This window comes from Thamnophis sirtalis, unplaced genomic scaffold (genome assembly GCF_051295495.1).
Source record: "Thamnophis sirtalis isolate CommonGarterSnake01/CBP01778 unplaced genomic scaffold, rThaSir2_p1.2 scaffold_13, whole genome shotgun sequence".
In the NCBI taxonomy this organism is placed as follows: Eukaryota; Metazoa; Chordata; class Lepidosauria; order Squamata; family Natricidae; genus Thamnophis; species Thamnophis sirtalis.
In genome coordinates this window covers 59,205,679-59,233,357 of record NW_028261393.1, presented here as the reverse complement: position 1 = coordinate 59,233,357, position 27,679 = coordinate 59,205,679, and the positions used below count along the sequence as shown (strand labels likewise).

Here is a 27,679-nt window from a genome sequence, read left to right as displayed (position 1 = left end):
GAAATGGATGGATGGATGAAAAGTTGAGAATACCTGTGGAGACAGATAGATGGATGGATGGATGGATGGGTGAATAGATGGATGGATGGATGGATGATGATGATGATGATGGTGGGGACTGCAGGGCCCTTGGTGCTCTCTGAGCTTGCTTGTTTCCTCGCAGATCTTTCACGACCCAACTAAGTAACACCATCAGTGCTTCAGGCGAGTGGTGTTTGCTCTTATTGTTCCATATCGGCGTTGGAGAGTCATACAAAGAAACCTCCTACAAGAGGAAAGAGCCTAATCCACCTTACTTGTGGCTCCCAAGGCGCATTCCCACCTTCCAACGCAAGGGGCTCTGCAGACCAGAAAGAGGCCGCCTTCCTTACGCGAACGCGCTCTCCTCGCCCTCCCAGACAGCGGAAGTTAGCGAAAGCCACTTCCGGCAGCCGGCCTGCGCTGCAGCCTGAGGCAATTTTTTTTCACCCTTTTTCCATCGTCCGGCGCGGTGGGACTTGCCTGATGGCGGCCGGCTGAGGGCGGCCTAGGCCCGGCTCGGCTCGGCCTTTTCCTCGCGCTGATGGCCGGCGAAGAGCCGCAGAAGTTCCTGGCGCCCGACGAGCCCGGCGCCGTCCTCTCGCCGCTGCCACCGCCGCCGCTGCGCCACCCGCCTCGCCTGGCCGACGAAGGCCCGGCCTGCCTGGACGTCAGCGACTTCGGCTGCCACCTCTCCTCCTGCCACCGCACCGACCCGCTGCGCCGCCTGCACGCCCACAGGCGAGGCCCGGGGATGGGGGGCGGGTGTTTGTGTGGGGACCCTCCTCCCGGCCTACCTCACGGGGTTGTTGTTGTGAGGAGACCGGACTCTTGTTTTCTTAGGGAGCCTCCCCCCCACCGCGCAGACTGGGTCCCTGAGGCAGGGCGGGGATGAGGGGTCCTGAGGTCGGGGAAGGGGACGGGCAGGGTTGGAAGGTTGGGGTGGCCCCGCAGGTCGCGTTTCCTGCCTGAACAGAGGGTTGGACTAGATGACCTCCAAGGTCTCTTCCTGCTATGCTGTTTCTATTCTATTCCCTATATTCTACTTGATATATTTTCTAACCGATCTCTATAAGTACTCTATACTTGCCCAATAAAGACTGTCCTGCCCTGTCTTCTGTCCTGTCCTGTCCTGTCCTGTCCTGTCCCGTCTGTTCCATTCTATATTCTGTTCTGTTCCTATTCCGTCCAATCACACCTGCCCAATAAAGACTGTCCTGTCTTCTGTTTTCTATTCCATTCCTATTCCTTGCGTTTCCAATCACACTTGGGCAATAAAGAATATTCTAGTTAGTCTATTCTATTCTCTATTCTCTATTCCTATCCCTCTATATTTCTATTTCAACATTCTCTTCTATCTGGAGGAGAATACAGGTAGTCCTTGACTTACAACAGATCATTTAAGGACCCTTCAAAGTTACCACGGTACTGAAACATGGGACTCAGGACCGTTTTCCACACTGAACGACTACGGTCACATGAGCAAAATTCAGATGCTCTGCAACCGATTTGTATTTACGACAGTGGCAGCGGGTCCCTAGGGTGTTACAGGATCCCCTTTTGTGACCTCCTGACAAGCAATGTGAAGGGAGAAAGCCAGATTCACATAACGCCTGGGTTACCAACTTAATGCCTGCAGTGATTCACTTAACAAACGTGGCAAGAAAAGTTGTAAAATGGGGCAAACTCACCTAACAGTTTTATCACTTGGCAACATAAATTTTGGGATCGATTGTGGTTGTAAATTAAATAAGAATCCAAATTAGGAGTTTGGATTTTCTTAGCAGAGTATTCTAGAACAATCAAATTTAGGCAGATAATGGAATGACAGAGTTGGAAGGTAGTCCAATCTTCTGCTCAAGCAGGAAACTCTAAACCATTCGGGACAAAATATTGTCCAATTTCTTCTTGAGAATTTCCAGTGTTTGAGCATTCACAATTTCTGGAGGCAAAATTCCACTGATAAATTGTTCTCACTGTCAAGAAATTTCTCCTTACTTCTAGGTTGCTTCTCTTTGATAAGCTTCCATCCATCAAAGGTGCTTTTTCAAGAGCAACTGGACTTTCTGGCTTTTCTTTGAAAAGACGTTTTGCTTCTCATCCAAACAACTTCTTCAGTTCTACTTCTTGGATGGGAAACGAAACATCTTCAAAGAAAAACCAGAAAGTCCAGTTGCCTCTTGAAAAAAAAAGCACCTTTGGGACAACCCTGACCTGGATGACTGAGAATTTCCATAGACACGTCCCTCCATCACTTCTTGCCTTGCCTTGAGGTGCTTTGGAGAATAGGTTGACCCCTCCCCTCCTCTCTGTGGCAGCCCCTCAAATATTGGGACCGGCTATCATGTCACTCCTAGTCCTTCTTTTCATTAAGGTAGGCATGCTCAGTTTCTGCAGTCGTTCTTCAGAGGTTCTTGTCTCCTGTTAAAAAAAATTGTGAAGGATGGTGGAATTTCAAGTGATAGTAATTGGTTGGTTGATTTCTATCAATTTAAACTCCAGACAACTCTGGACATTGCAGGGACCCCCTCCCCTCTTGCATTTGCAGGCTATTTACAGACCCATTCATGTTTTGTAGGTATTACTTAATTGTTGCTTCTTAACAGCAGAAGTGGTCAGGGAAAGTTTTCTGCCCCTTCACATGACCAAGAAAGCCAATGCAGGAAATGTACGGTAGTTATTTGCTAATTTTGTCTTTGGGGATTCTCTGAATTGCTACCTTTGCGGTTATTTTTGTAACTGCAAAAGCAACATCTGGGGTGCCTTACATGCTTATTTGTGGACATACAGTGGCAAAATATTTGTGTTGCCTGACACACATCTTCCCAGCTGAGATTTTAGCATTGGCTAATTCACTATTGGCAGCAGCTTTATAAGTAACGTAACTACTACAAATATTGCTGTATTTGTAGATGAGTACTGTTTTTGAAATGCTGTAGAAAGGAAGTGAGTTTTGATTTGATTGCATTTGTAAGAGAGGGGTAAGATTCAACTTGTTTTCTACCTCTTTCATAATCCCAGCTCGGGGCATTTAAGGTAGAGTGTTTGGGTTATTTCTTCTTGCAGAAAATTCTTATTGCTAAGAAATAACGCTGTCTTAATGACACATGATCAGTTGGATTACTTAGAATACTCTGCTTTCTAAATGATAACTTATAACATCTGAATGTTACCCAGTTCCCAGCAAAGCTGAGTGATGACAGATTGAAAACATTAAAACTAAGAAAAAAGTACAATAAAAAGCAAAAAGCAAAAAGAAAAATGGGAAGGGTGGCAAGATTCTTGAGACAGTCCTTTAAAATAAGTAGCATTTCCTGCTTCTCTTACTTTGTTTCAATATTGACCTTTTCTTTTTCAGATGGCATTTAACCTCTTGTGGCACAAGCGTAGCCAGCTCTGAATGCAGCGAGGAGCTCTTCTCTTCGGTCTCTGTGGGTGACCAGGATGATTGTTTCTCTCTCTTGGATGATCAGGAGTTAACCTCTTTTGACCTCTTCCCTGAGGGGAGTGTCTGTAGCGATGTCTCTTCCTCCATTAGCACGTACTGGGACTGGTCAGACAGTGAATTTGAATGGCAGGTAAAGAAATATATATATATATATGAGTTTGCAGTGGCTTGGGCAAAGGGGAGAAACTGTGCTGTCCAATGCTGCCAGAATTGCTAGAACAACCCTCAAAATGTTAGACCAGCATTTCCACTCATTGTTTCTTGTCTTGCCTTCTGGTGCTTTGGACCCCCAAATCTTCTTTGCTGCAGCCCCACAGATATTGGAAGGCTGCTGTCATGTCCCTCCTAGTCCTTCTTTTCCCTAAACATACTGAATTCCTGTAACTGCCCTTCGTATGTCCTTGTCTCATCACAAATGATTGTGGAAGTCCTTTGGAAGGATGGTGGGATCAGGTTTCTCGCCGTCACCCACTTTTAAGATGCGTGGACTTCAATTCCCAGCTGTGCTGGGTGGGGAATTCTGGGAATTGAAGTCCACATGTCTGAAAACTGCTGAAGGATGAGATACACTACCTTAGATATGGTTATTTAAAAAAAAAAAACACTGCTTCTGCAGCGGAATGTCTTTCATGTTGCTCTATTTAGGCTTGAGTCTGGATTTAATTTATTTATCAAGTGTTAATAATCTGTGTGCATTATTAAGCAGATATTCTGATTTTGTTCTATTTAAGCTGCCTGGCAGTGACATTGCAAGCGGGAGTGATGTGCTGTCTGACATCATTCCCAGCATCCCGAGCTCCCCTTGCCTGCTTCCAAAAAAGAAAAACAAACACCGGAATCTCGATGAACTTCCCTGGAGTGCCATGACCAACGATGAGCAGGTAAAATCCTTGGCAATTTGGAAGACCGGTGAGTCTTTTCCAAAATACGGTCCTGGGCTTGGGACTGGGACTGGGACTGGCGGGGTATGCAAAGGAGCCAGATCAAGTAATAAAGAAAGAAGAGGGTCTCTTACAGTACATTATGCTAGCAAGAGAGTCAGTTAGACTAGTTAATTAATTAATTAGACCCAAATCTGAAGGAATGCAGGTAGTCCTTGACCTATGACCACATTTGGGACTAGAATTTTTGTTGTGAAGCAAGGCAGTTGTTAAGTCAGTCACACCAGACTCGTTGCATTTCTTAAGCAAATCAGGCAGTCGTTAAACGAATCTTTCTTCTGCCATTGGCTTTGCTTGTCGGAAGTCAGATGGAAAGGTTTCAAAAGGCGTTCACACGATACTGCAGCCATCATAAATACATGCCAGTTGCCAAGCAGCCATTTGGCTTCTGTAAGCGATGCCTTTTAAGTATATAAGTCTACTGCTATTGCTATTTTGGCAACATTATATAATGTTAAATATTTGTTGGTTTTGTTTCCAGGTGGAATATATTGAGTATCTGAGTCGGAAAGTCAGTATGGAAATGGGTCTTCGGGAGCAGCTTGATATTATCAAAATTATTGATCCAACGGCTCAGATTTCACCCACAGACAATGAATTCATTATCGAACTGAACTGCCTCACAGATGAAAAGCTGAAACAGGTATGTGAAAGCAGCCTCTGGTCTTGCAAATGTCAAGCTCCCTTCTCACAGCCTGTCTGAGGTTGCTCTGCTGCATATATCTCTGTAAGTACTAACCATCCTGTTCCGTGGTCTCCGGCTTTATACTTGAACGAGTCCAAACAGCAAATGCCAGACTGGATTGAGTGTAAAGTTAATCAAAAGTAGTTAGTGTAATACAACCAAGATATAGAGACGGGAAGGCCTCGGGGAAAAAAATGGAAAAATTAGAGGGAAAAATCATTTTTGGGTTGCTGTTTTTTTCAAAGCTGTTTGGAAAAAACCCTATTCCCCCCCCCCTCCAATTTTCCACATTTTTCCAGGCCTTCCCATCTCTAGTTAAGAATCTATAAAGGATGATCTTTTTTAGCACAAAATAATAATAATACCCTTCCAACAGCAGTTTCGGAGGAAAATTATATGGTGTCCCATTCCTTTGGTGAATGAATTCCTGAAACAATAACTCCCATTTTGCTATGCTGCCTTTTTTTTTTTTTAAAGTGTGCATGGTTGCAGCTAATAACTCTCCACCTATTCAGATTTCTGGTCACACCAATACAATTTATTTACTGCAGTTTCCTGTCTGGCTGATTGAGATTCTCTTTTGGCTGAACGTGGTTTTGATTTGCTCTTCGTAAAATATGCTCTACTTTGACCGATATCAGCTTCATAAGTGCTACATTTTTGTTGTTGAGTTTTATGTGCTGCCTTTGAATTTGCTTTCTTTTTGAATTGGCCAATGATTATAATAAAGATTATTGTTATAATCACTGCTTAGGCCAAGAAGATTCTGTATTAATCTATAGCCCTGATACAGACAGCTGGTGTTTCTTTACTAGATCTGTGAGATTCCTGAAGCGGAACTTGGTACAAATGTACCCACATATAAAAATAGAAAAATCAACAGCTAGGGGTTGATTTTGAGTTCCAAAATTGAATGGTTGCACACAGAGATTTGTGAAAAGATCCTTTGCTGAGAGCCACGGTGGCACAGCGGATTGAAAGGCAGAATTGCAGGCTGATTCTACTGACTGCGAGGAGTTCGATTCTCACCAGCTCAAGGTTGACTCAGCCTTCCCATCCTTCCGAAGCGGATAAAATGAGGACTCAGATAATTGAGGGCAAGAGGCTGACTCTGTAAACCACTTAGAGATGTAAAGCACTGTGAAGCACTATATAAAAGTCTAAGTGCTATTGCTATTGCAGGATATTCTCTACTTTTAACCTTCATTTCAGTAACATATACAGCAGTGGTAGTCAACCTTGTCCCAACCGCCCACTAGTGGGCGTTCCAGCTTTCATGTTGGGCAGTAGGGATCACCATTACTGTGGAACCGGTGGGCGGTTAGAAAATTTTACTCCTAACAGAGATACAAAAGTGGGCGGTAGGTATAAAAAGGTTGACTACCCCTGATATACAGGGACAAAGGAAATCATTTTGATGTTGCTCTTAGTTATAACTATCACCAATCAGAACTTCACACTCTGAAATCATCCAAGGATCTCACAACACAAGGTTTTAAAGCATTTGGGATCCCCAAATATCATCGGACTCATAAAAGATGCCCTAGAGTTGCTAGTCAGGGCTGGAAGTGACCTTCTGATGGTGTGGAACACCTTTAAAAGACAGTTCTGCATAGAAATTGTTGCTGTAATAGTGGAATGGTGGTGGTGGTGGTCTATCGCAGTTCCTAACCCGTTGCCACTTACCTGTCCCTTTAGGTCAGAAATTACATTAAGGAGCACGGCCCTCGGCAGCGGTCTGCCAGGGAGACCTGGAAGCGGAGCAGCTACAGTGGGGGCAGTGCCAGCGGTGTGAGCGGCGTCAGCGCCAGCAGCAGCAGCGCCAGTATGGTCAGCTCGGCTAGCAGCAGCAGTTCAAGCATTGGGAACTCGGGTTCGAATTCCAGCGCCAACCTGAGTCGGGCTCATAGTGAGAATAATTTGTCGACAAGCGCTGCGGAACGCATTCGGGATTCAAAAGTAAAGCTCCCACTTTGCAGTCACTTAAGTAAACCCATTGTTGCTAGGAGGCATTTTTGCCCTACACTGGAAGGCACCGTAAATACAGGACAGTGGCTTGGTGCCTGAATTGTGGTCGTATGGGATCTGTGTGTGTGTGTGTGTGTCAGATGTTGGAACTTCGGAAACTGGCCACAAGTACCATTTGAGGGGTCCATCATAACTTTGAATGATCGGAAGCCAAAGTCAGAGAGATTCAGAATTCAATGTTTCTTTTCCTTTTCCTTACTTCTCTCTCCCCTTTCCCTTCCCCTCTCACTGCTCTTTTATTTACTTTTGTATTTCACATTTTACATTACCTTATAACCTTATAAAAATGTATTATGGATTAAAAAAATAACTTTGGTCATAAATCAAGGACTGATAGAGATATCTGTATCTTTTTAGAGTTGAGCCTAAAAAGTTGTCTATTCAAAATGGACTGTGATTTATATGTGTATGTGTGTCTGTCCGTCCATCTATCTATCTATCTCATATATACAGACACATATGTGAAGTCCTTAACTTCCAACAGTTCATTTAGTGATCATTCAAAGTTATGTCACTGAAAAATGTGACCGATGGCCGTTTTTCATAGTTACGACCTTTGCAGCCTCCCCGTGGTAATGTGATCAAAATTCAGATGCTTGGCAGCTGGCTCACATTTATGAAGTTGCACTGTTCCTGGAGTCACACGATTCCCTTTTGCTATCTTCTGGCAAGCAAAGTCAATGGGGAAACCAGATTCACTTAACAACCAGGTTACTAAGTTAACTGTTTACTGAACAAGACATACAAACACAAACACATACACACGTATTGAGAGCGGGCTTCAAGATTTCATTTTTTAAAATATGCCAGGGCGTTCACAGAAAAAAAAAAAGGGGGGGGGCAATAGAAAGCTCTCATCTGATCTTAAAAGTGAAAAACTGAGTGGGACTTCTCCCCCCCCCCCTCCTGTTTTGACAGAAACGCTCCAAGCAGCGGAAGCTTCAGCAGAAGGCTCTGCGCAAGAGGCAGCTGAAAGAGCAGCGTCAGGCGCGGAAGGAAAGGCTGAGCGGCTTGTTCCTGAACGAAGAGGTCTTGTCGTTAAAAGTGACCGAAGAGGACCACGAAGGAGACGTGGACGTCTTGATGTGAGATGGGAATGTCACGATGGGTGTTCTTTCTAAGCCTTAAGCTTCACTCTCTTGTTTACATACACTTGTACCAAAACGAGGATTGAATCGGGACTAGCTGCCCTCCTCCTCCTCCTCCTCCTCCTCCTCCTCCTCCTCCTCCCACCACTTAACCTGTGCTTGACTAGTTTGGATTGTTCGGCTTTTCTTCTTTGCAAAATCATAGGAAAATCAGGAAGATGTCCTTCAAAAAAATAACAATACGTAGGCTGGATTATTTTGCTTTCAGAGCAACCCGCTGGTTTTAATTTAATTTAATTTGGATTTGATTGTTAAAATTATGGAAAGAAAACAGTTGTTGTTGGTTTTTTTATTGGAAAACATTTCCTTCTGTCTTCCTGCGACGTAAGTCTTAACGGTTAAAGGAATATAGTCTGCAAAAACAAGAATACGCTTTTGCCAGGACTTTTCTTCTTCTTTGCCACTGCAGTTGTATCAAAGCCTAAAACGTAATAGCTTAGGTTTCCTGGAATTACCACTGTAATTTCATTTAATGTGGGGGTTTCAGAGCTGTGTGACTTAAAACTGTGTGTCAGGACCGTTCTGGTGATCCAGTTGGTGATTTTAAACCTGTGTTTTTCTCCCTGTTTTCCACTGCAAAGCAAGCAAGTATATTTTGGATTAGTCACAACGATCCTTTACACGTAGAGCTTGGTAAGGCAGTCATTTTATAGGTGATCTGGAGTTTGGTATCAAGCCGTGGAGAACAAATAAATGTCTATTGACAAATACATATTTCTTCCCTCCCCCCCCCCAAACACATGTATTTCTTCCTCTGTTCCAAATCCCCATAGTGTCTTGTGCCTTAAAATTAATTTGATTTCTTTTTTTCTTCTTCTTATTGCTTAATGTGGAAGTTTGGGGGCAAAAATGGCAAGAAGAAAGAAGATCAAAGTGCCCCAAAGTTTTTCAAAGCATAATTTAGCTCATCCTGCTTTTCTTTCTTGAAGAACCCCAAAGCGAGCCACCATTGTACATAAAAGAGAATTTTTTATATTGAAAAAAAACCCCACGCATTACAAATTCAGTTGAAGGGCTGCACTGCCCTTTAGTTAACATTGATCGCTAATATTGAAGAAGTGCCACGAGATGAAGAAACTGCAGAATATTGCAATGTTCTACGATGTTGCCTCAAAATAATTTAAGCTTCCATTATTTGTGCAGAAGAACTGAGATGTATTTTTTTTCTCTGTCCCAAATGCTATGGGGAGCGGTGGGGGGGAGGGCAGGGGGAATTAATACTTTGATTTTAGATGCACATGCTTCCAGAGTCAAGCTGTGTATTGCTTGCTTTCGGATGGAAACACCTTTCTCTGTTTTAAACTAACCATTTTGTTCTTTCATCTGACTTAAAAATCTAGGCGTGATTAGACAAAACTGTAGTTTGCCTGTAGTTTACTCATTCCAGCATTTTCAGATAATCTGTAATTAAGAAAAAGATTTATTCCAGGTATGCATGAAGCAGTAATCTTTGATGACTGAAACAGAATGTGAAGCTTTTCTGTTTTTCCCCCCTCCCCCTGTGGTTTATACAGGGGAACTATTTAAATTGTATTTCAACATTCTAGTTGATCCATATTAGGGTAATGTACGCAATATTGGATAGATGTCAAATATTTATAGATGTTTAAAATTCACTAGATTATTTCTACAAGCCAAATTCCTCTTCAATTTTTAATTTTCACTTCCGGATTGTAGTTTTGGAGCATAGTTACATTTAGTTATAATCATTGACTCTGCTCAAGAACAGGAAAATTATTCTAAAGTACTGTAGCCAAATCATACTCTGTGAGTACTAAGGCGGATTAAAATGTTGTTGTAGCCCAATACTCAGTGTTGTAACAAATGTTGAAGAAGTGTGACCCCCTCTGTATCTTCTAGCCCTTTATTTCTATAATTACCCCAAAGTTTCCAATTGCTTTAATCCTGCCCTCCCCAGCTAATTTGTCACCTGTCTGTTAAAATAATGATTGTTTACAGTGACTCAGTATTGATTCCTGGTTAACATCTGGTAAAGTAGTTTTAAAAATTCAAGACGATTTTGACTAAGCTGTGGTCTAAAGCCACATGTTTTTGTTTTTTTTCTTATTTTTTTATTTTACAAATTGAAAAGCAATGTTAGAATATAGAAAGGAGCTATTTTGTAGCCCATTGCCTGTTCTATTTATTGTAAGCTGTTTACAAGCTGCATAAATATTTAATAAAATAACTTAAGCAATTGAGAGAACAAGTAATCCACTTCTATTGCAAAACTTAGAAGGAGCACTGAAAATCTGATTCTTTTTTTTAAAAAAAATGGCTGTTCTGTTAGCTGAATGTAACTATGAAAAACCTGTTTACATTTTGTGTCTGTCTGTGCATTCTTGTTTCCTCACCCACTACAAATGTTCCAATAAGCCAAGTATTTGACTTTAAACAAAGGAGAAAAGTTCGTATTAAAAAAAAGATTGTCTAGAAGCTGTTTGGTAGTTTCCTAACAGCTGAGATATTTTCTTGATCTAGAGTAAAGACGTTACTCCTTTCCATTTTGTTTGTTTTATTTTTCTACATGGTGTTGAAACAAAAAGAGTTTCTAGAGACAGATTATCTACATCAAATTGTATATATACACGACTGTAAAGTCCTTTTCAAGGATCCTGTATCATAGCTGTAGAGAATCTTCTAGAACGTTAGCCAAATGTCTTAATTCTAAAAGAAACACTCATAGGTTTGTGCCCTTATCTCCACTTGAACTATCCCCACCTCATCCCTCTGGCTCACTTCAGCAATAGTTAACTTGTCGGTCCTTTGGAAGGTTAGTAACCCATTTTTGGTGATCCAACAGACCACAGTGTTTGTCATGGCATTCTCTGTTCTTTTGGTACATTGGCTTTTAGGATGCAGTTGCTGGAGGGAATCGGAGGTCAGTGTTTCTGAGGTTGCTCTTGAGGTCTTGTGGGAAATTGGGGTGGTTTATATGGTGATTTGGTCAATCCATTCAAAAGCGATTGTTCGTAAATCAGGTCGAGATCACGAGCTTCTTACTTGTGAAGGCAGAGAGCAGCGCTTGTGGCCTCAAACGTGCTGTTTATAACCTGGTTGAGAGACAATAGTGTGTAAAATGGATGAAAAGAAATGTGAGCTTCATAACCAAAGTAAAGAGAGCGTTTTTAAACTTTGGCGAGGATGCTTCAGATGGAGAGCTATCTGTCTGTCTGTCTATCTCTGAACTGTTTCCTAATTTTCTGCCACAATGTATATTGAAACGGACTTGTATATACAATTTTTCATTGTACATTCTGTATCTACTTAACTGCAGTGTTTGTAGAATCGATTCCTTTTTCGTTCTTGATGTTATGAAAAATTTAACTGCGAAGTATAAAATACTGAACATCGTGATTTGTTTTCTCCCCCTCTTTAGCTCTGAATTGTATTTAAAAATAATCGTCTTGGTTGACATTAAAGACAAGATACGCTGATGCAAAATAGCATGTGCCATGTTGTATCTGGAAAGGTGTAGCTGGGAATTTTACCCAATATTTGGGGGATATGAAACATCACGCTCATGTTTTTTGGCCTCTTTCTTCCCTTCTCTTTTAAGTTAAACCTACTCTAGGTTTCCCACACAATAGCTTGTGCATGGTTCCACATCTGAATGGTAAGAAATCAAATTCCTTGCAATTATTTTATCCTAGAGAAATTCTAGAAACGGCCAAAAATAGGAATATACATTCCTGATTCCAGATAGAATCTTACGGAGTTTGAAGTCTAAAACAGAGGCTGCAGGGCAGCAGAACATAAGCATAGTGGACAAATTCTACCAAAGACAGATAAGTTTATAACTACAAAATTTAGGAGTTTGGAGATTTACATTTAAGAAGGGTAAAATAGCTCCTTATTCACATTCAGAAAAGCCATTCGGTTTATCATAATCTTTTAACGTCCTCATAATCCCTTGTGGGGTGGAGTCTGGGCAACTGAATGGAACCAGCAGAGTGTTTAATGGCCGGATGCCCTTCCTGTTGCCAATGTGGAGTGTTGTTGTTCAGCAGATACATTCTCATTGTGACCAGAGAAAGAAATACCTGCCTCTACCTAGGATCGAACTCTCAGCTTTCTGATTGTGAGGCAAGAGCTCCACCTCTAGAACATCACACCACTCCAAAAGCCATTCTGTATGTAACAGAAAGAAATAACTTTTCTTTTAAGGGCAGTCTTTACCTGGCTGAAGCCATTTTATTAATCCTTTGGAGGATAAGGTTCGAAGCCATGTGCGAAGGGAGTAACCTTCACTTGGACACTGGGAGACAGTCTGTGAAGTCCCATCTCATCTGGAGATTTTGCCCTTACCTCTGTCAAGAATGCTGCGGCAGCATCTTGCATTTCTGATCTCGGACATTAAAATTCTTATCTCCTTGTCCACCCTTGTTCACCCTTGTTAATAGGGTTGCTCGGATAGAGTATAAAAGCCCGGCTAATCCAGAGTTGTTGGGCAGAATGACTACAGTAGTAAATCTCTCCCAGATTACTTTGCTTGAAGCTGTTCATCGCTCCCACAAGAGGGAGCAGCGTTTTCATACTTACCTGCTTTTGCAAACACCCCAAAGCAGCAGACAACTTCTTTCAACGAGTAATATTTTTACAAGCTAAGCACAAAAGAATTATTTAGGAGATCCACTTATATTTCCAAAGGACCAGAAGGCAGATAACGGATTGAAACTAATCAAGGAGAGAAGCAACCTAGAACTAAGGAGGAAATCCCTGACAGTGAGAACAATTAACCAGTGTTTGGGTGCTCCATCACTAGATGTTTTCAAGAAAAAATTGGACAGCCATTCCTCCAGAAATGGTATGGGGTCCTCCTACTTGTGCAATGGGTTGGACTGGAAGACCTACAAGTTTCCAGTTCTGTTGTTGGTTATCTGTTCAATCTATATCTTGCCTTTCCTCTTTAAGTCCTTCAAATGATTATTTGATCAATTGTTGCGGTGGCTCAGTGGCTCAGACGCTGAGCTTGTCTATTAGAAAGGTCGGCAGTTTAGCGGTTTGAATCCCTAGTGCCACGTAACGGAATGAGCTCCCGTTACTCGTCCCAGCTTCTGCTAAGTAGCAGTTTGAAAGCATGTAAAAATGCAAGTAGAAAAATAGGGACCACCTTTGGCGCGAAGGTTAGGGTTAGCGTCTCGTGCGCCTTCAGCGTTTAATCATGCCAGCCACATGACCACGGAGACATCTTCAGACAGCGCTGGCTCTTCAGCTTTTAAACGGAGATGAGCACTGCTCCCTAGAGTCGGGAACGACTAGCACATGTATGTGATGGGAATCTTTACTTTTATCTTTGATATATTAATTTTTAACAATTGTATTTTTAAAATTTTATATGTTTTTACTTTTGTTGTGAGCCGCCCAGAGTCCCAAGGGAGTGGGCGGCATACAAATTTATTAAAGTTGAAAGTTGAATGGGAGGTGTTAAGATGCATGGAAAAAGTGGATAATTGTTTGAGGGAACCCCTAGCTAAGTTTTGCCTCTTAAGCAAGTACATTTCTTTTTGTGCAGAATTAAACACTAAAAACGGCCTTAGATAAAACTGGCTCTACCAATATGGTCACTCCCAGTGGGTCTTCCAAACTCTACATGCTAAAAGAGATTTTTCCCCCATTATGTACCAACCAACCTTTTGATTTGTTTTGGAATCGGGTTGCCAAGACACGTTATCTTAAGTTGAAAGAAACTCATGTTTACTTATTCTTACATCCTTAAATCTGTATAGAAGTTTGTATGCTGCCTCTGTTTTGGCTACAATACATCTGTCTCTGTCTCTGTCTCTCTGTGTCTCTGTCTCTCCCTCTCTCTCTGTCTCTCTCTTCTCTCTCTCTCTCTCTGATGAAATTGAAAGCGAAGCCCAGAATCTAGAAAGTAGTGATTTATTACATGTTCTTACATTTTCACGCTTGGCTGTCACCAAGGTAGATCTGCCAAAAGAGTTGACAGAGTTGTTTAAAACCAGCAGGCAGAATAGTCAATTCTATGGCCTTAAAAATAAATGTATCTATTGACTGATAAAAAGTATTTGCAGACCGATAAAACAAGTAATTAACGGAGCCGAACAGGTTCTAAGGGCCTGTGTTAAAATTCAGAGAGATCTCCCATCTGCTTGCCGATTGCCACTAATGCAATTTATATAAGGCTCAATTTCATCTTTGTATTTGCTGAACAAGCTATCGGATACACGATATGCCAATATATGTATGTATGAGCGGGTCATCACCTGAGCTTAATTGCACACAAATTTCCAGCAGAGTTAGTATAAACGCAATTAGCCTATAAACGGTGTATCTGTTCTACCCAAAGAGGTGGATCGTCTCTTGATAGGGCTTTAGTGACATCGATTTCTGATTAATCATTTTACTTAATGACTCATCTGTAATCAAAGTGCAGTGAAAAACATTGTGTTTGTCTACCGGGCATCAGTTCACTTTGCCTTTGTTTGAAGTTGGATAGCAAATTTATTACAAGTCTACAAAGGGAGGAAGCGGTTGTGAGTATTTGTTTAGTGACCAGAGTTACAATAGCACTGAAAAATGTGACATGACCGTTTTTCAGGCTTATGACCATTGCAGCATCCCCATGGTTACGTGATCAAAAATTCAGGTGCTTGGCAACTGGTTCATATTTATGACGGTTGTAGTGTCCTGGAGTGTGTGTGTGTGTGTGTGTGTGTGTGTGTGTGTGTGTGTGAAGTGATCCCATTTTGTGACCTTCTGACAAGCAACTTCAATGGGCAAGTCATGTTCACTTAACAGCCGTGTTGCTAACTTAGTAAATGCAGTGATTCGCTTAACAACGGTAGCAAGAAAAGTCTATAAAATTGGGGAAAAATTCACTTAACAAATGTTTCAATATAAACAGGGCTCTGGTCATAACTCAAGGACTACTTGCATTAGAACCGATCCAAGAGGTATTTTTTTAAAAAAATTAGCTCTTGTCAGCAATAATCCAATAGAGAACAGTTTAAAAATCAACCTACATCCCTTTCACCATCTTTTCTACAATTCTTAAGACAACTGCTTAATCGTTTTCCCAATAATTAATTTTTAGGATATCAGTCTCTTTTTTTCAAAGAACAAGAAAATCTTTGGATCCAATATAAAAACATTTTTATAGGAGCAAATTTCTGACAGTTTCCATCTCTTCTCACTTTCATCTAATCTTTCCTCCCCTCTAGTGTTTGTCGAAATTGCTGTGGATCCTAAAAGATAATCTCTTTAACAATTCAAAATAATGTATGACTTTGCAGTTGCTAAGAGCAACATATATATAGCGGATATGATTGAAGCAATTTGGAAGACAATTTAAATTTCTTCAAGTACTGATGCTGTTTGTTTCATGTCTCTCTCTCTCTTGTCTAGTTTGGTCTAGCATGAGTTCACCTTCACACCAAGAGGTGAAAGGCAAAAGGATTTAACATTTATGTTTGCCTTTCCATAAATGGAAGGTTTTCAAGGAGCAGAGAATTGACAAATCCATCAAGATAGTTTATTTAAGTTTGGAAACATATTCCTAATAAACAGAGGCCATTCTGATATATATCATAATGCTTCCTTGGAATGAAAAATACGGTATTCATTACATTTAGATGGCCTCCATAAAATCCATAAACATGATGAGAAGATGAGAATCGTAATCCTCGATTTGCGACTACAAATGGAGTCCAAAATTCCTGTTCCTAAGTGAGACATTTGTTAAGTGGATTTTGTCCCATTTTACGACCTTTGCCATACTTGTTAAGTGAATCACCACAATTATTAAATTAGACAGCTGTCCTAAAGGTGCTTTTTTTTTTTTCAAGAGGCAATTGGAAGTTCTGGTTTTTCTTTGAAGAGGTTTCACTGCTCATCCAAGAAGCTTCTTCAGCTTCTCTCAGAAGCTTCTGCTCTCATAACAGAAGAAGCTTCTTGATGAGAAGTGAAACCTCTCCAAAGAGAAACCAGAAAGTCCAGTTCCTCTTGAAAAAAAAATCACCTTTGGGACAACCATGACTGGATGACTGAGAATCTCCATAGACATTTAGTAAGACGGTTGTTAAGTAAATTTGGCTTCTGACTTTATCAGAAGGTCTCGAAGGAACACATGACCCTGGGACATAACAACCGTCATAAATATGAATCAGTTGCCAAGTGTCTGAATTTTGATCATGTGACTATGGGGATATTGCAACAGTTGTGTAAAAACCTGTCATAAATCATGCTTTTCAGTGCCATAACTTCGAATGGTCACTAAATAAGCTGTTGTAAGTTGTGGTCTACCCCCTCCTCCTCCTCCTCCTCATCTTTTAATGACCCCATAATCCCTTGCGGGGTGGAGTCTGGGCAATTGAATGGAGGTGAGTGTTTACTGGCCAGATGCCCTTCCCTGTCGCCAATGCAGAGGTTTTTTTCCCAGCAGATATATTCTCATGGTGCCCAGAGAAAGACGTATCTGACTCTTCCCTAGGATTGAACTCACACCTCCTTGATTGTGAGGCCACTGCACCAGTCAAAGTCGTGATCTACCTGTTTTAGTTAAATTAACTTAGATCCGATGGGTCATCTGGGCATTAGAGCTTCAGTAACACGGATGGCCGGGATGAAGGTACGATCAAAGAAAATTTGGTTCCCAACCTCTGATGGGAAGATTTTACTTCTGAATTTTCTTGAGAGGAAAGATCTGGTGACATTCGAAAGACCATTTTATTACCGCTTGAAGCTTCATGGGCATCATCAAAAGCACCGAGTAGAGCAGAACTAATCGATGCAAGCTTAATATTTGTTTCTGCTATGGGAAAAACGGGTCCCGGGGAAGTGAAGACAGCTGGAGCCTGTTCCCAGTGTGCGCATGTGCAGAGCTGCCAGGAGAAGGGAACAGCTAAGGAACAAGGACCGACTCAGGAGTAAAGGCACAGGTGGACGGTGAATGGCCCCTCCCATAGGGAATAAAGAGGAGCGAAAGGGGAGGGGAGTTTGCCGGAGACAATTAGTTTAATTCATTAGGGTGAAGATCTGTGCCTGGCTTCTTGCCAAGTATCACCTGCTGCAGAGTGGCGTTTGGAAAATATCAGCCTGGCAACTCTCCAAGCCTGATAAAGGTCTGTAGCTGTGAAATCTCATGGAAGACTGTTGGCCGGGACTTTTGCTGGAGAGGAATTCCCTTTAACTCAGTGGTGGGTTGCAGGCGGTACGCCCCGATTTGGGCATACTGGAGCCTGCCCGGAGCACCAGATACCGTTCCGGTACGGTGCTCCGGAAAGCCCATCCGCCTGCCTGAGCTCCTTACCTGTCTTTTAAGGCTTCTGCGCACGTGCATGGTGCATACAGCACCTGTGCAACGCTCCGCAGAGCAGCTGGAGCATCTCAGAGGCACTAAGATGCGAGTTGCGCGCGTCCATGTGGATGCCGCTGGGCCCATTCCAACCGTACCGGTATCCGAAACCCACCACTGCTTTAACTTAAATAAAAGAGGTTTTATCAGGACGAGGAGTTGGCTTCATGATCTTGGGAGGCCTAGGCCAGAACCCCTCTTTTTTGGACCAACCTGCTTTTCAACCTGTCCTTGGATCTGTCTAGCAGCCAGATTCGAATTCAGGTTTGGAAATCAGAAGGAACTTTCTGTTTTGTCTTCGGCACCCAAGCTCTCCTTCTGCATCCTCCAACTCAGAACGTAGGGCATAGAGTAACAGATTGAAAGGCACCTTGGAGTCTTCTAGTCCGATCCCCTTCTTGAGCAGGAGACCCCTATACCATTCAAACCCTCCATCACTGGAGATTTTCACGAAACTGAAACGATCTAGATTGTCTTCCCTCAAAAACCTGCAGTGATGGAGCACCCACAACTTCAGGAAACAAGAACGTCTGGAGGCCTTTTTCCCCCCCCCCTAGGACTTCTTTTGATTGCCTCTTCCATTTCCACACGGAGTTGCTATGTACTACGGCTGAACTACTGTTTGAAGAATGCAAAGCCGAAACCCCCACTGGCACTGAAATGAGTCGCATGGCCTATTTTAAACTCCAGCCTTTGTTTTTCGTTCAAAAGATGAGCGACTTTCATCATGGCCACTTTAATGAAACATAGTCCGTGTCCCCCCTCCCCCAAAGACAAATTGCTAAAATTCAGGAGGGGGCTGGTAGTGGATACAAAGAGCTGCTGAACCAAAATTGATAGGGCTTTGCTTTAAAGCCACCTATTATTGACTCTAAACAGAATAAATCCGTCAATAGTAATCGAGTTCCATTTAAATTACTTACAGCAAATGCAACTCTACAGCGTTGGCGAAGCCCTCACCCTTGTCCCTTCGAGCCCCTTTTGCAGGGACAAAGGCAAATTACGTCACTAGAAAAGAGGTAATTCAAGGATTGGGGCTTTAAATGTTTGCTTTTATGCAGGATATTAGGAGCCCAAATTCCATTTTCATCCAAGCAAAGGCACACAACTCTTACATTGTACTGTGCATAAAAAGATAACTAACATCCTGAGAAGTGAGAGGCTTAAGAATGCTTTCAGTTTACAAGGGTTTGTTGACAAGAGTGTAGCACAAACAATATATAAATTAAGAACTAAATCAAATATGTAGAGAGGTGTATTGATGTTCAACGTACTCACGCTAAGCTTTGTAACATCTTAAAGTCACTAATTTAATTGCCTGTGACTTATGGGCATTAGGGATGTGGTGGTTCAGTGGTTAAGATGCCGAGCTTGTCGATCAGAAAGATCAGCAGTTTGGCGGTTTGAACCCCTAGTGAATTCCCAGACACTATGATGAATGTTGTGTACAGATACTGTCTCACTGTTGGGGATCCAGACTGGAGCAGTCTCCTCGGGGTAAAAGTAAAGGTTCCCCTCGCACATATGTGCTAATTGTTCCCGACTCTAGGGGAAATGGTGCTCATCTCCGTTTCAAAGAGCCAGCGCTGTCCAAAGACGTCTCTGTGATCATGTGGCCGGCATGACTAAATAATAGGAATTGCCAATCACCCAGCAAGAGTCAACCAAGCCTGGGACTCAAAAGACAACCTACAAAGTTACCCCTGCATGGGAGTCTGACAACCAATCAGAACACAAGCTCAAATTCAAAGCCCAACAAAGGGTATAAACACCTTTATCACCCGTGTGCCCTTTTTGCCCAGGACCTCAAATCATGTTATTCACCATTAAACCATCTTTCTAAGCAGCCTCCATGTTTCCAGTTCCAGTTGGAACTGAACCCAGATGGACGTTTCTTCCAACAATATTTTTTATCTCGTCAAGATGCCCTATCTTTCTTTAAAAAAAATCTACTCCGAACCCTGTACACCCTTGAAAACTTTTGTTGCCTTCCAAATAAGCTCGAAGAGCTAATGTAATCTTTTTTTTTTTTGTACGGTGAAAATGGCTAGGGGAAAAAAAACATCAAAAGGTTTGAATAACAGGGAGCCCTGGGTTTTGTAATGCCTGCCTCTTGAATTTCCATTTTGTGATTCTACTTAAAAGAGCAATATTCTCACGCCCCATTTCCTTGCCAGCTCCTTCTATTTCCCCGGACCCTTTCAGGCCTGACAGAATTATCTCCCCGTAAATTATTCCTAACTCCATTACGGAATGCTAAATGGCTGTACCTGAGTCGGGGCGGAAAGATAAGACGGCCAATCTGTTTGGCATTGTCATCTAGGTGACAAGGTTAGGCCCGTCGGATCTGGGCAGGATGCTAAACACACAGAATGCATTAGATCTGCAAACAGGGAGAAAAAGTTTACTTTGATTATGTACTAAATGTCCCGGATAGGTTTGGTTTCTCTTGTCAAGTTTGACAGCTCTCCCGACGGATAATGGGTTGCCTTTTTTTTTCATGGATGATTGGAGGCTAATTTTTTTTGGTGTAATAAAAGGGCGAGGAGTGGAAAGTGACTTCCAAAGTAGTCTTGCGTTCCTTCTCCCCCCGCCCCCCCCCTGCCCCAAAGGGAAATCGCTCGTGAAATTATTTTAACATTTGTTTGGTTTGTTGCATTTTTATTTCCTTCGCCTACCCACTTAAAGCCTCTTCTCTGCTCACGTTTTGATTATGTGTGTTCCGGCAATCTTCTGGCGCATTTGTAGTTTTGGGGGAATGATCTTCCTGTGTTAAAATGATTGTTTTAAAGAATGAATAGTCCCCGTCTGGCTTGTAGGTGGCTTTGAGCAGCTCATCTGGGAGACCTCCTTCTTCCTTTCCTTTCCTTTCCTTTCCTGTCCTGTCCTTTCCTCTTCATCTATTATTTCCTTCCCTTTTCTTTCCCCCACCTCCCTTGCTCTCTCTCTCCCTCCCTGCCCTTCATCTCCCCTTCTCCTTCTCTTCCTCCTCTCTAGAAACACCCTGCATTGGACTGAGAAGCCAAGCAGGGTGAGTTTTCTGGATGTGCTTGCTTAGCTAATTCACACTTTCCCCCAATTCATGCCGTGTTTCCTTTTTCTATCTATCCTTTGTTTATTTGTCAGTTTACTCTGACTTCTGCAAAGTCAGAAGTAATGCCGCCATTTCTTCTTCCATTTCACATTAACCCTGTGATTTTGGTCAGCGCTAAAATGAGACTGCAGATAAGGTGTTGTCTAGATCAGCTTCTGTGAAACCAGAAAACTGAAATTATGTGGGTTAATTGGACGTGAAAGTCAACTTTTGTCAAAAGCCTCTGGCTGCAACTGGACGCTTGCAAAACGCAATATATTCTTTTCTTCATTTTACCAGTAGGCCCTTGTTTGAACCAGACGAGACTATAATTCCAGCTGTCTTGCAGACTTCTGCGTTGGTTCACGATAACGTATCTGGGCGGTTGATTTCCAAGTCTGTAAAGTTATGCACAAATGTGATTTCCCTGTCTTCCTTCTTCTGTATCAATGCATCAAGTAGTCTTGGTCCTGGTACTTTGCTGAAATCACTTCCTTTTTCAAAAACATTTAAGGGGTCTTCTCCTGGCATTCTGTTTTTCTGCTACAAAGAATTTAGTGTTTAATCCATTGCTACATAACTTTGTAATTTCACTCCCCCTTAGCTTTATTCCCTTCTTTTATTCTGGTTTCTTGGCTATAGCAAGAGAGGAAGGACCAGATAAAACTATTTCTTCCTCTCCCTTCAAATATTTTGAGAGCCGGATCGCAAACAGATACGCTGAATATCAACAGAAGAGAACCTTCTCAGGGTTGCTCAGAGTTGAACTGTGGGGTCCTTGGGCCTCTCTGTGCCCGGTTGTTTTCTTGCAGGTGTTTCATGATCCATCTAGGTAACATCATCAGGGCTAGAAGGAGTTTGCATGTCAACAGAGAGCAAAGCCCCACTCCCTTCTAGCCCAGCACTGGAAACACTGGTGCAGGTGGATGGATGGATGAGAAACACTGATTGAGATAGATAAATGGATGGATGGATGGATGGATGGATGGATGCAGTGGTAGGATTCAGCCAGTTCGCACCACTTCGGAAGAACCAGTTATTAACTTTCTGAGAAGTTTGAGGAACTGGTTGTTGGAAGAAATCATTAGGGCAGAGAACCAGTTATTAAATTATTTGAATCCCACCACTGAATGGATGGATGGATGGATGGATGGACGGACAATTGAGAAACATTGGTGTAGAGCAGCAGTTCTAAACCTGTGGGTTGGGACCCCTTTGGGGGTCGAACGTCCCTTTCACAGGGGTCACCTAAGACCATTGGAAAACATATATTTTTGACAAAATATGGAAAACATAAAATAATTTATGGCTGGGGGTCACCACAACATGAGGAACTGTATTAAAGGGTCACGGCATTAGGAAGGTTGAGACCCACTGGGGTAGAGATATAAATGGATGGATGGATGAATAGATGGTTGGATGAATAGTTGAGAAACATGGGTATAAATACATAATTCATTTGTTTTTGGAGCTCACCTCTTGTATGGAGTCTTGACCTAAGGAAAATACACCAGATTTCTTTGGTTGTGCTGGATCAATGGCTTTTTAATCTTACCAACGCAACCCTCCCAAGTTCTGAAGCCCCATCACTTCCTTAAAGTGTTGCTCTGTTCCAAATAGACCTGCCACATTCGACACTGATGGGTTGAACGAACCTTTGGCTGTTTTTTTGGCGAATGCCACGTTAACTCAGCCCTCAATTCAGGGCCTTTGCAGAGGTTTCTGGCTGGGGTGCTTAACCTCTACTCTTCCCCTTCCCCTTCTCCAAATCCTTGGCAGCTTTGCTCCATGGACGGCCAAGGCAGGTGCGCCTTTTTCGTTCACAAGAGAAAATCTTTTATCTCCATCTGTATCAAAAGCTTAGAGCTCCTTTTCCAATTACTCTGTTAATTGTTTAAGAAATTGCCGGAGTAAAAAAAGGAAAAAGGACAAGTCTCTAATCTTTTTTTTTCTTTTTTAAGGACTTAAAAAAGAATCAGGGCCAGAAACTTCCTAAATTAATTTTCTTCATGAATACTTTTTTCTGAATGCAGATTTGTGAGTCAGGGGGCGACTTTTGTCTGTCTTCCAAGCACCTGGCTTGCTATTTGCACATTTCTCTCTTCTTTCCACCCCCTCCCTTCTCGCCACACAGTTCTTCCATCAATTGTGCTCAGAACAAGCCTATTTTGGAGGAAAAAAACACAAGATTGGGACAGGATTTGGTATTTATTCATTTCAGAATAGAAGAACTTGGCTGGGCAAACCATTGGGTGAACCAATTCCCTCGTAGTTGCTACAAGCCACATCTTGTCTCTACAGATCTTAAAACTATGAACAATGAAGAAAACAGGGTGCAATAAAGAGGAATATTAGTATATTATTACGGTGATCATGTTCCTAACTCAATCTAAGATGCCAGAGCTTCCAAAATGGAGCCGTGATTCTCGCCATTGCATTACTTGCAAGAGAGCTGTAATATCGGAATTGCCTTGGTGAGAGGCATCTTTAATTTTGAGTTTTCCTAAGTCTTAAATTAAAAAAAAAATCTGTACATATAAAAGCCAAATACCACTCACTCATCCTAAAAGCTCAATAACTGTAAAGCCCACAAACTTGAATTTGGCATATATGTTTCTCTTGGTTTCTAGGTGCTCACTAAGAATTTTTTTTGAAAATGACCATCAGATCATCAGTATTTATATTAACACACATCAATGCTAAAGAGTTAGACGTTCTACTTCCCCTCCCCACCTGAAAGGAACTCTGTTCCAACTGCCAGTTGCCTTATATTAACACACCCTGATGTTAAGGAGTTACACATTCTACATTAATTTTCAAGCTTTAAGTGTCAGTGTATCAAGCCCGACCATAACTACTGATTAATTTACAAGCTTTAAGTGTCAGTGTATCAAGCCCCATTACAGAGTTTCGTAGCAAAGCACGGGTATCCAGCTAGTATATTATAAAAAGATGCAACAGCTGGGAGAAATGGATGCTCTGGGTTACCTCACCCATGAATGAAATCATAATTGTTCAAGATCAGTTGCCCATTTCAAGTTAACCGTTGATTTTACAAAAGGGCTGATTAGTTCTCCCAAGTTTTTCATAGGAAGCATATTAATTTTTGTGATTCTGATTACCATTTCTCCAAACACAATTGGTTTGCGCTATTCTATAGGAACTGAATTATTTAACAGAGGAATATTTTTTATTAATGCCCAGAACGATGTAGTTTACAAAAGAAACCTGACGTATTCATGAAAGGTTTTTGTGTGTGTTAAGGCCTTGAAAAGAGAGCAATTCTGGCACTGACTTTCTCCCTCCCTCATTTTGCAAATGTACTTCTTAAGAAGCTTAACGGAAAAGTACATTTTTCAGTCTGCCATTTGCAGGAAGAAGTGCCTTGGGAATTTGGTTTAGGACATATTTAAGTTAGGAAAGTTACAACGGTAAGATATGATTTGGCTCTAAAGCAGAGGGGTTCTTGTGGGACTCTTTGAGTCAGTTCTGACTCCTGGAAATTACGTCAACGGATCCCTGCCATTGTCTCTCTCCTAGGGCTGAGAGGCTGTGACTGGCTGAAAGTCACTCAGCTAGTTTCACCCCTACAAAGGACTATTGTTCAAGTTTCCTGGTTTCTAGCAGCCTTAGATACAGATTAACAGAGGTCGAAGGGACCTTATAGGTCATCTAGTCCAACCCCCCACCCAAGCAGGAGACCCTTCACCATTTCTAACAGATGGCAGTCCACTCTTTTCTTGAAAGCTTCCAGTGATGAAGCTCCTACAACTTACGAAGGCAACTTCTGTTCCATGGGTTGATTGTTCTTACGGTCAGAAAATTTCTCCTTATTTCAGGGTTGAATCTCTTCTTGATCAGTTTCCATCCGTTATTCCTTGTCTGGCCTTTGGGTGCTTTGGAAAATAGCTTGACCTCCCCCCCCCCCACTCTTCTCTGTGGCAGCCCCTCAGATATTGTAAGACTGCTGTCCTATCTCCCCTGGTCCTTCCCTTCACTAGACCAGCCATGCTCAGTTCCTTCAACCATTCACCATACGTTTTCATCTCCAGTCCTCTAATCATCCTGGTTGCTCTTCTCTGCACTCTTTCTAGAGTCTCAGCATCTTTATTTACCATAGCAATCTGGTCCTTACAAAAGCTAAGCTAAATCGTCTTTTTTAAGCCGATGGACGCACCTAGAAAGTTTGAGACTGGGCTGTGGGTTGAGAGAGGCAGGACTGCTTCCAAAGGAAATTATTTGCAGGCAGGTTGGCTGCCCAAACAGACACACACATCACACTACGCTGGTTTGTTTTATCACAGTTTATTAAAGAACCTATCAGCTCAGTTCACCCAGTAATTTAAGTCATACCCCAGTTTACAGGTCTCGATGGTTAGGTAGTTAACAGAGAGTCCTCAACTTACGGCCACAATTGAGCCCAACATTTCTGTTATCAAGCAAGGCGTTTGTGAAGTGAGCTTTACCCCATTTTATAACTTTTCTTGCCACAGTTGTTAAGTGAATCACCGCAATTGATTAATGACTGACCTGGTTGTTAAGTGAATTTTTTAAGAATCACAAAGATACAAGTATTCCTTGAACATACGACCACAATTGAGCCCAAAATCTCTGTTGTTAAGTGAGACCTTTGCTAAGTTTATTTTGGCCCCATTTTACGACTTTGCTGGACACGATTGAGAAGTGAATCACTGCGGGCGTTAAGTTAGTAACACGGTTAAGTGAACCTGGCTTCCCCATTGACTTTGCTTTCAGAAGAACGACAAAGGGGACCACGTGACCTTGGGACACCGCAGTGGTTCTAAGTACGAGCCAGTGGCCAAGCATCTGAATTTCGATCACAAGGACCATGAGACTGCTGCAACGGTCGTAACTCTGAAAAATGGCGGTAAGTCACTTTTTTCAGTGCCCTTGTTAACTTTGAATGTACAGATCTGCATTACTATTGGATTAATTTGTTCAAATTAAATCATCTCCTTTTATTCATCTGATTGCATCCGACCTGTTTTGAATTCAAACTAGCATTATACAGTTGCCTATTACATCCTAAAGCCAAGCATAGAGGTAAAGGTGAAGGTTCCCCTTGCACACATGTGCTAGTCGTTCCCGACTCTGTTTCAAAACCGACAAGCCAGCGCTGTCTGAAGGCGTCTCCGTCGTCATGTGGCCGGCATGACTCAATGCAGAAGGCGCACGGAACGCTGTTACCTTCCCACCAAAGGGGGTTCCTGTTTTTCTACTTGCATTTTTTACATGCTTTCGAACTGCCAGGTTGGCAGAAGCTGGGAGAAGTAATGGGAGCTCACTCTGTTACACGGCACTATGGATTCGAACCGCCAAACCACTGACCTTTGTCATCGACAAGCTCAGCGTCTTAGCCACTGAGCCACCATGTCCCTATAAAAGCCAAACATCTTTAATCATCAAACATAACCTTTTCTTTTAATTGCAAGATCTAAAATGCAGCCTATTTTACCTGCATCCTGCACCAAAGGCTCCACACGTCACACTTATCAAGAATGTTGAGTGTTGAATGAAAGTTGTGTTTTTACTGTTTATTTTATTCACATATTGTTTATGTCTCTGTATTGCACCCCCCTTTTCCTATGAATGTAAGCCGCCCTGAGTCCCCTCAGGGAAAAGGGCGGCCTATAAATCCCAAATAAATGAAATGAAATGAATAGTTTTTCTGCTACCATGAAAGCATTTCATACTTAGGCTGAAGAACAGAACGCCTGTTTCAAGTCAGATGCTAAATAATTTGGGGCGTTTGACTCTGAGAAAATAAAGACGGTAGCCAAGGGATTAGGCAATGTTATTTTGAGCTCATTTGAGCTAATTGTTTAAATCACTACAGCCAGAATAAAAATGTTGTGTCGCAGTTCCGTTCCTTTCCCCAGAATTCCTCAACTTTAGCCATACATTCTCCTTGGCACAGTACAGTAATATTGGTCGATGCTCCTTGCTTTATAAAATAGGAATTTGTTGAAGCATATGTTCCATTCATGATGGGTTCAGAGTGGTATCACTGGTTTCCCAAAAGAAACAGAGTTGCACTTTACAGATTAACAGAGTTGGTCATCTAGTCCAACCCCCTCCTGCCCAAGCAGGAGACCCTACACCCTTTCTGACTGATGGCAGTACAGTCTCTCCTTGAAAGCTTCCAGTGGTGAAGCTCCCACAACTTCTGAAGGCAACTTCCGTTCCACTGAATAACAGAATAACAGACTTGGAAGGGACCTTATAGGTCATCTTGTCCAACACCCTCCTGCCCAAGCAGGAGACCCTACACTAGGCATCCTCGAATTATGGCCCGTATGTTGGATATAGCCCACCAATGCAAAGTATCTGGCCTGTGGAGTGGTGGGATGAAAAGCAGCTGTGAGCTTATAAACAAGTGCTTTAAAAGTCTTTAAAAACAGCCTTTCAGATGTTTTTCACAGCTTTGTGATCCATTAAAGGTCTTTAAACGTCATTAAAGGTCTTTAAAAGTCTTTAAAAACAGCCTTTCAGATGTTTTTCACTGCCATGTGGTCCAGGGCTGGTGGATGGGTGAGTAGGAAGGGCACTCACTTTTAAAGTAGTGCTTTAAAAGTGAGTGGGTGGGTGGGGGACATATCTCCACCTCTCCTGGCTTTTTTCAAAATCAGCTGAAGTTGGCTAACACTAATTCAATTGCAACCACAGTACAATGTCCGAAGGAGAATTCGCCCACTGCTTTGATTCTTCCCATATATAAAGTACATCCACCAAATTGGTTGCTGGACAATTTTGGTAGATATTCATGTGAGCATATACACATGTGTGGCAAAAAGCAAATCAGTTTGTGAATTTTCCTCCAGGCTCAAAAGACCTTTAGCCCTGAAATCCCAAACAAGCAGGCCCACACTTCCCTCTGAATTAGTAAGACCCCTCCTGAAGAAGCCGTCTCTGGATCCAGCTATTCTTAATAACTATCGTCCAGTCTCCAACCTCCCCTTTGTAGGGAAGGTTGTTGAGAAGGTGGTGGCTCTCCAGCTTCA

At 42.2% G+C, this 27,679-nt stretch overlaps 2 protein-coding genes across 3 annotated transcripts in view; both read left to right on the top strand.

Moving 5' to 3' along the window:
* Positions 1-435: 435 nt before the first annotated feature.
* On the top strand, positions 436-25,686 carry FAM199X (family with sequence similarity 199, X-linked). 2 transcript variants are annotated; one of them, XM_014076100.2, is made up of 7 exons: positions 436-759; positions 3,377-3,596; positions 4,198-4,347; positions 4,889-5,050; positions 6,791-7,051; positions 8,039-8,205; positions 25,413-25,686. In XM_014076100.2, the coding sequence occupies exons 1-7, from the start codon at positions 563-565 to the stop codon at positions 25,435-25,437; spliced, it is 1,182 nt and encodes a 393-aa protein (XP_013931575.1). In that variant the 5' UTR covers positions 436-562; the 3' UTR covers positions 25,438-25,686. The 2 variants fall into 2 exon arrangements, with proteins under 2 accessions (XP_013931575.1, XP_013931576.1); XM_014076101.2 differs by lacking the exon at positions 25,413-25,686 and having other exon boundaries at positions 8,039-11,712.
* IL1RAPL2 (interleukin 1 receptor accessory protein like 2) overlaps positions 25,438-27,679 on the top strand; it is a 349,653-nt gene continuing 347,411 nt past the window's right edge. Inside the window, exon 1 of the mRNA XM_087727740.1 lies at positions 25,438-25,545. The gene's annotated coding sequence lies outside the window, so the exon portion shown is untranslated. The remainder of the gene's footprint in view (positions 25,546-27,679) is intronic.

What these genes read in the sequence shown, in the direction of transcription:
- FAM199X (XM_014076100.2), top strand. Translation starts at nt 563, where the DNA reads ATGGCCGGCGAAGAGCCGCAGAAGTTCCTGGCGCCCGACGAGCCCGGC. An exon ending in CGCCGCCTGCACGCCCACAG is followed by an intron (nt 760 to 3,376) that starts GCGAGGCCCGGG and finishes TTTCTTTTTCAG; the next exon opens with ATGGCATTTAACCTCTTGTG. An exon ending in CCATGACCAACGATGAGCAG is followed by an intron (nt 4,348 to 4,888) that starts GTAAAATCCTTG and finishes TTTTGTTTCCAG; the next exon opens with GTGGAATATATTGAGTATCT.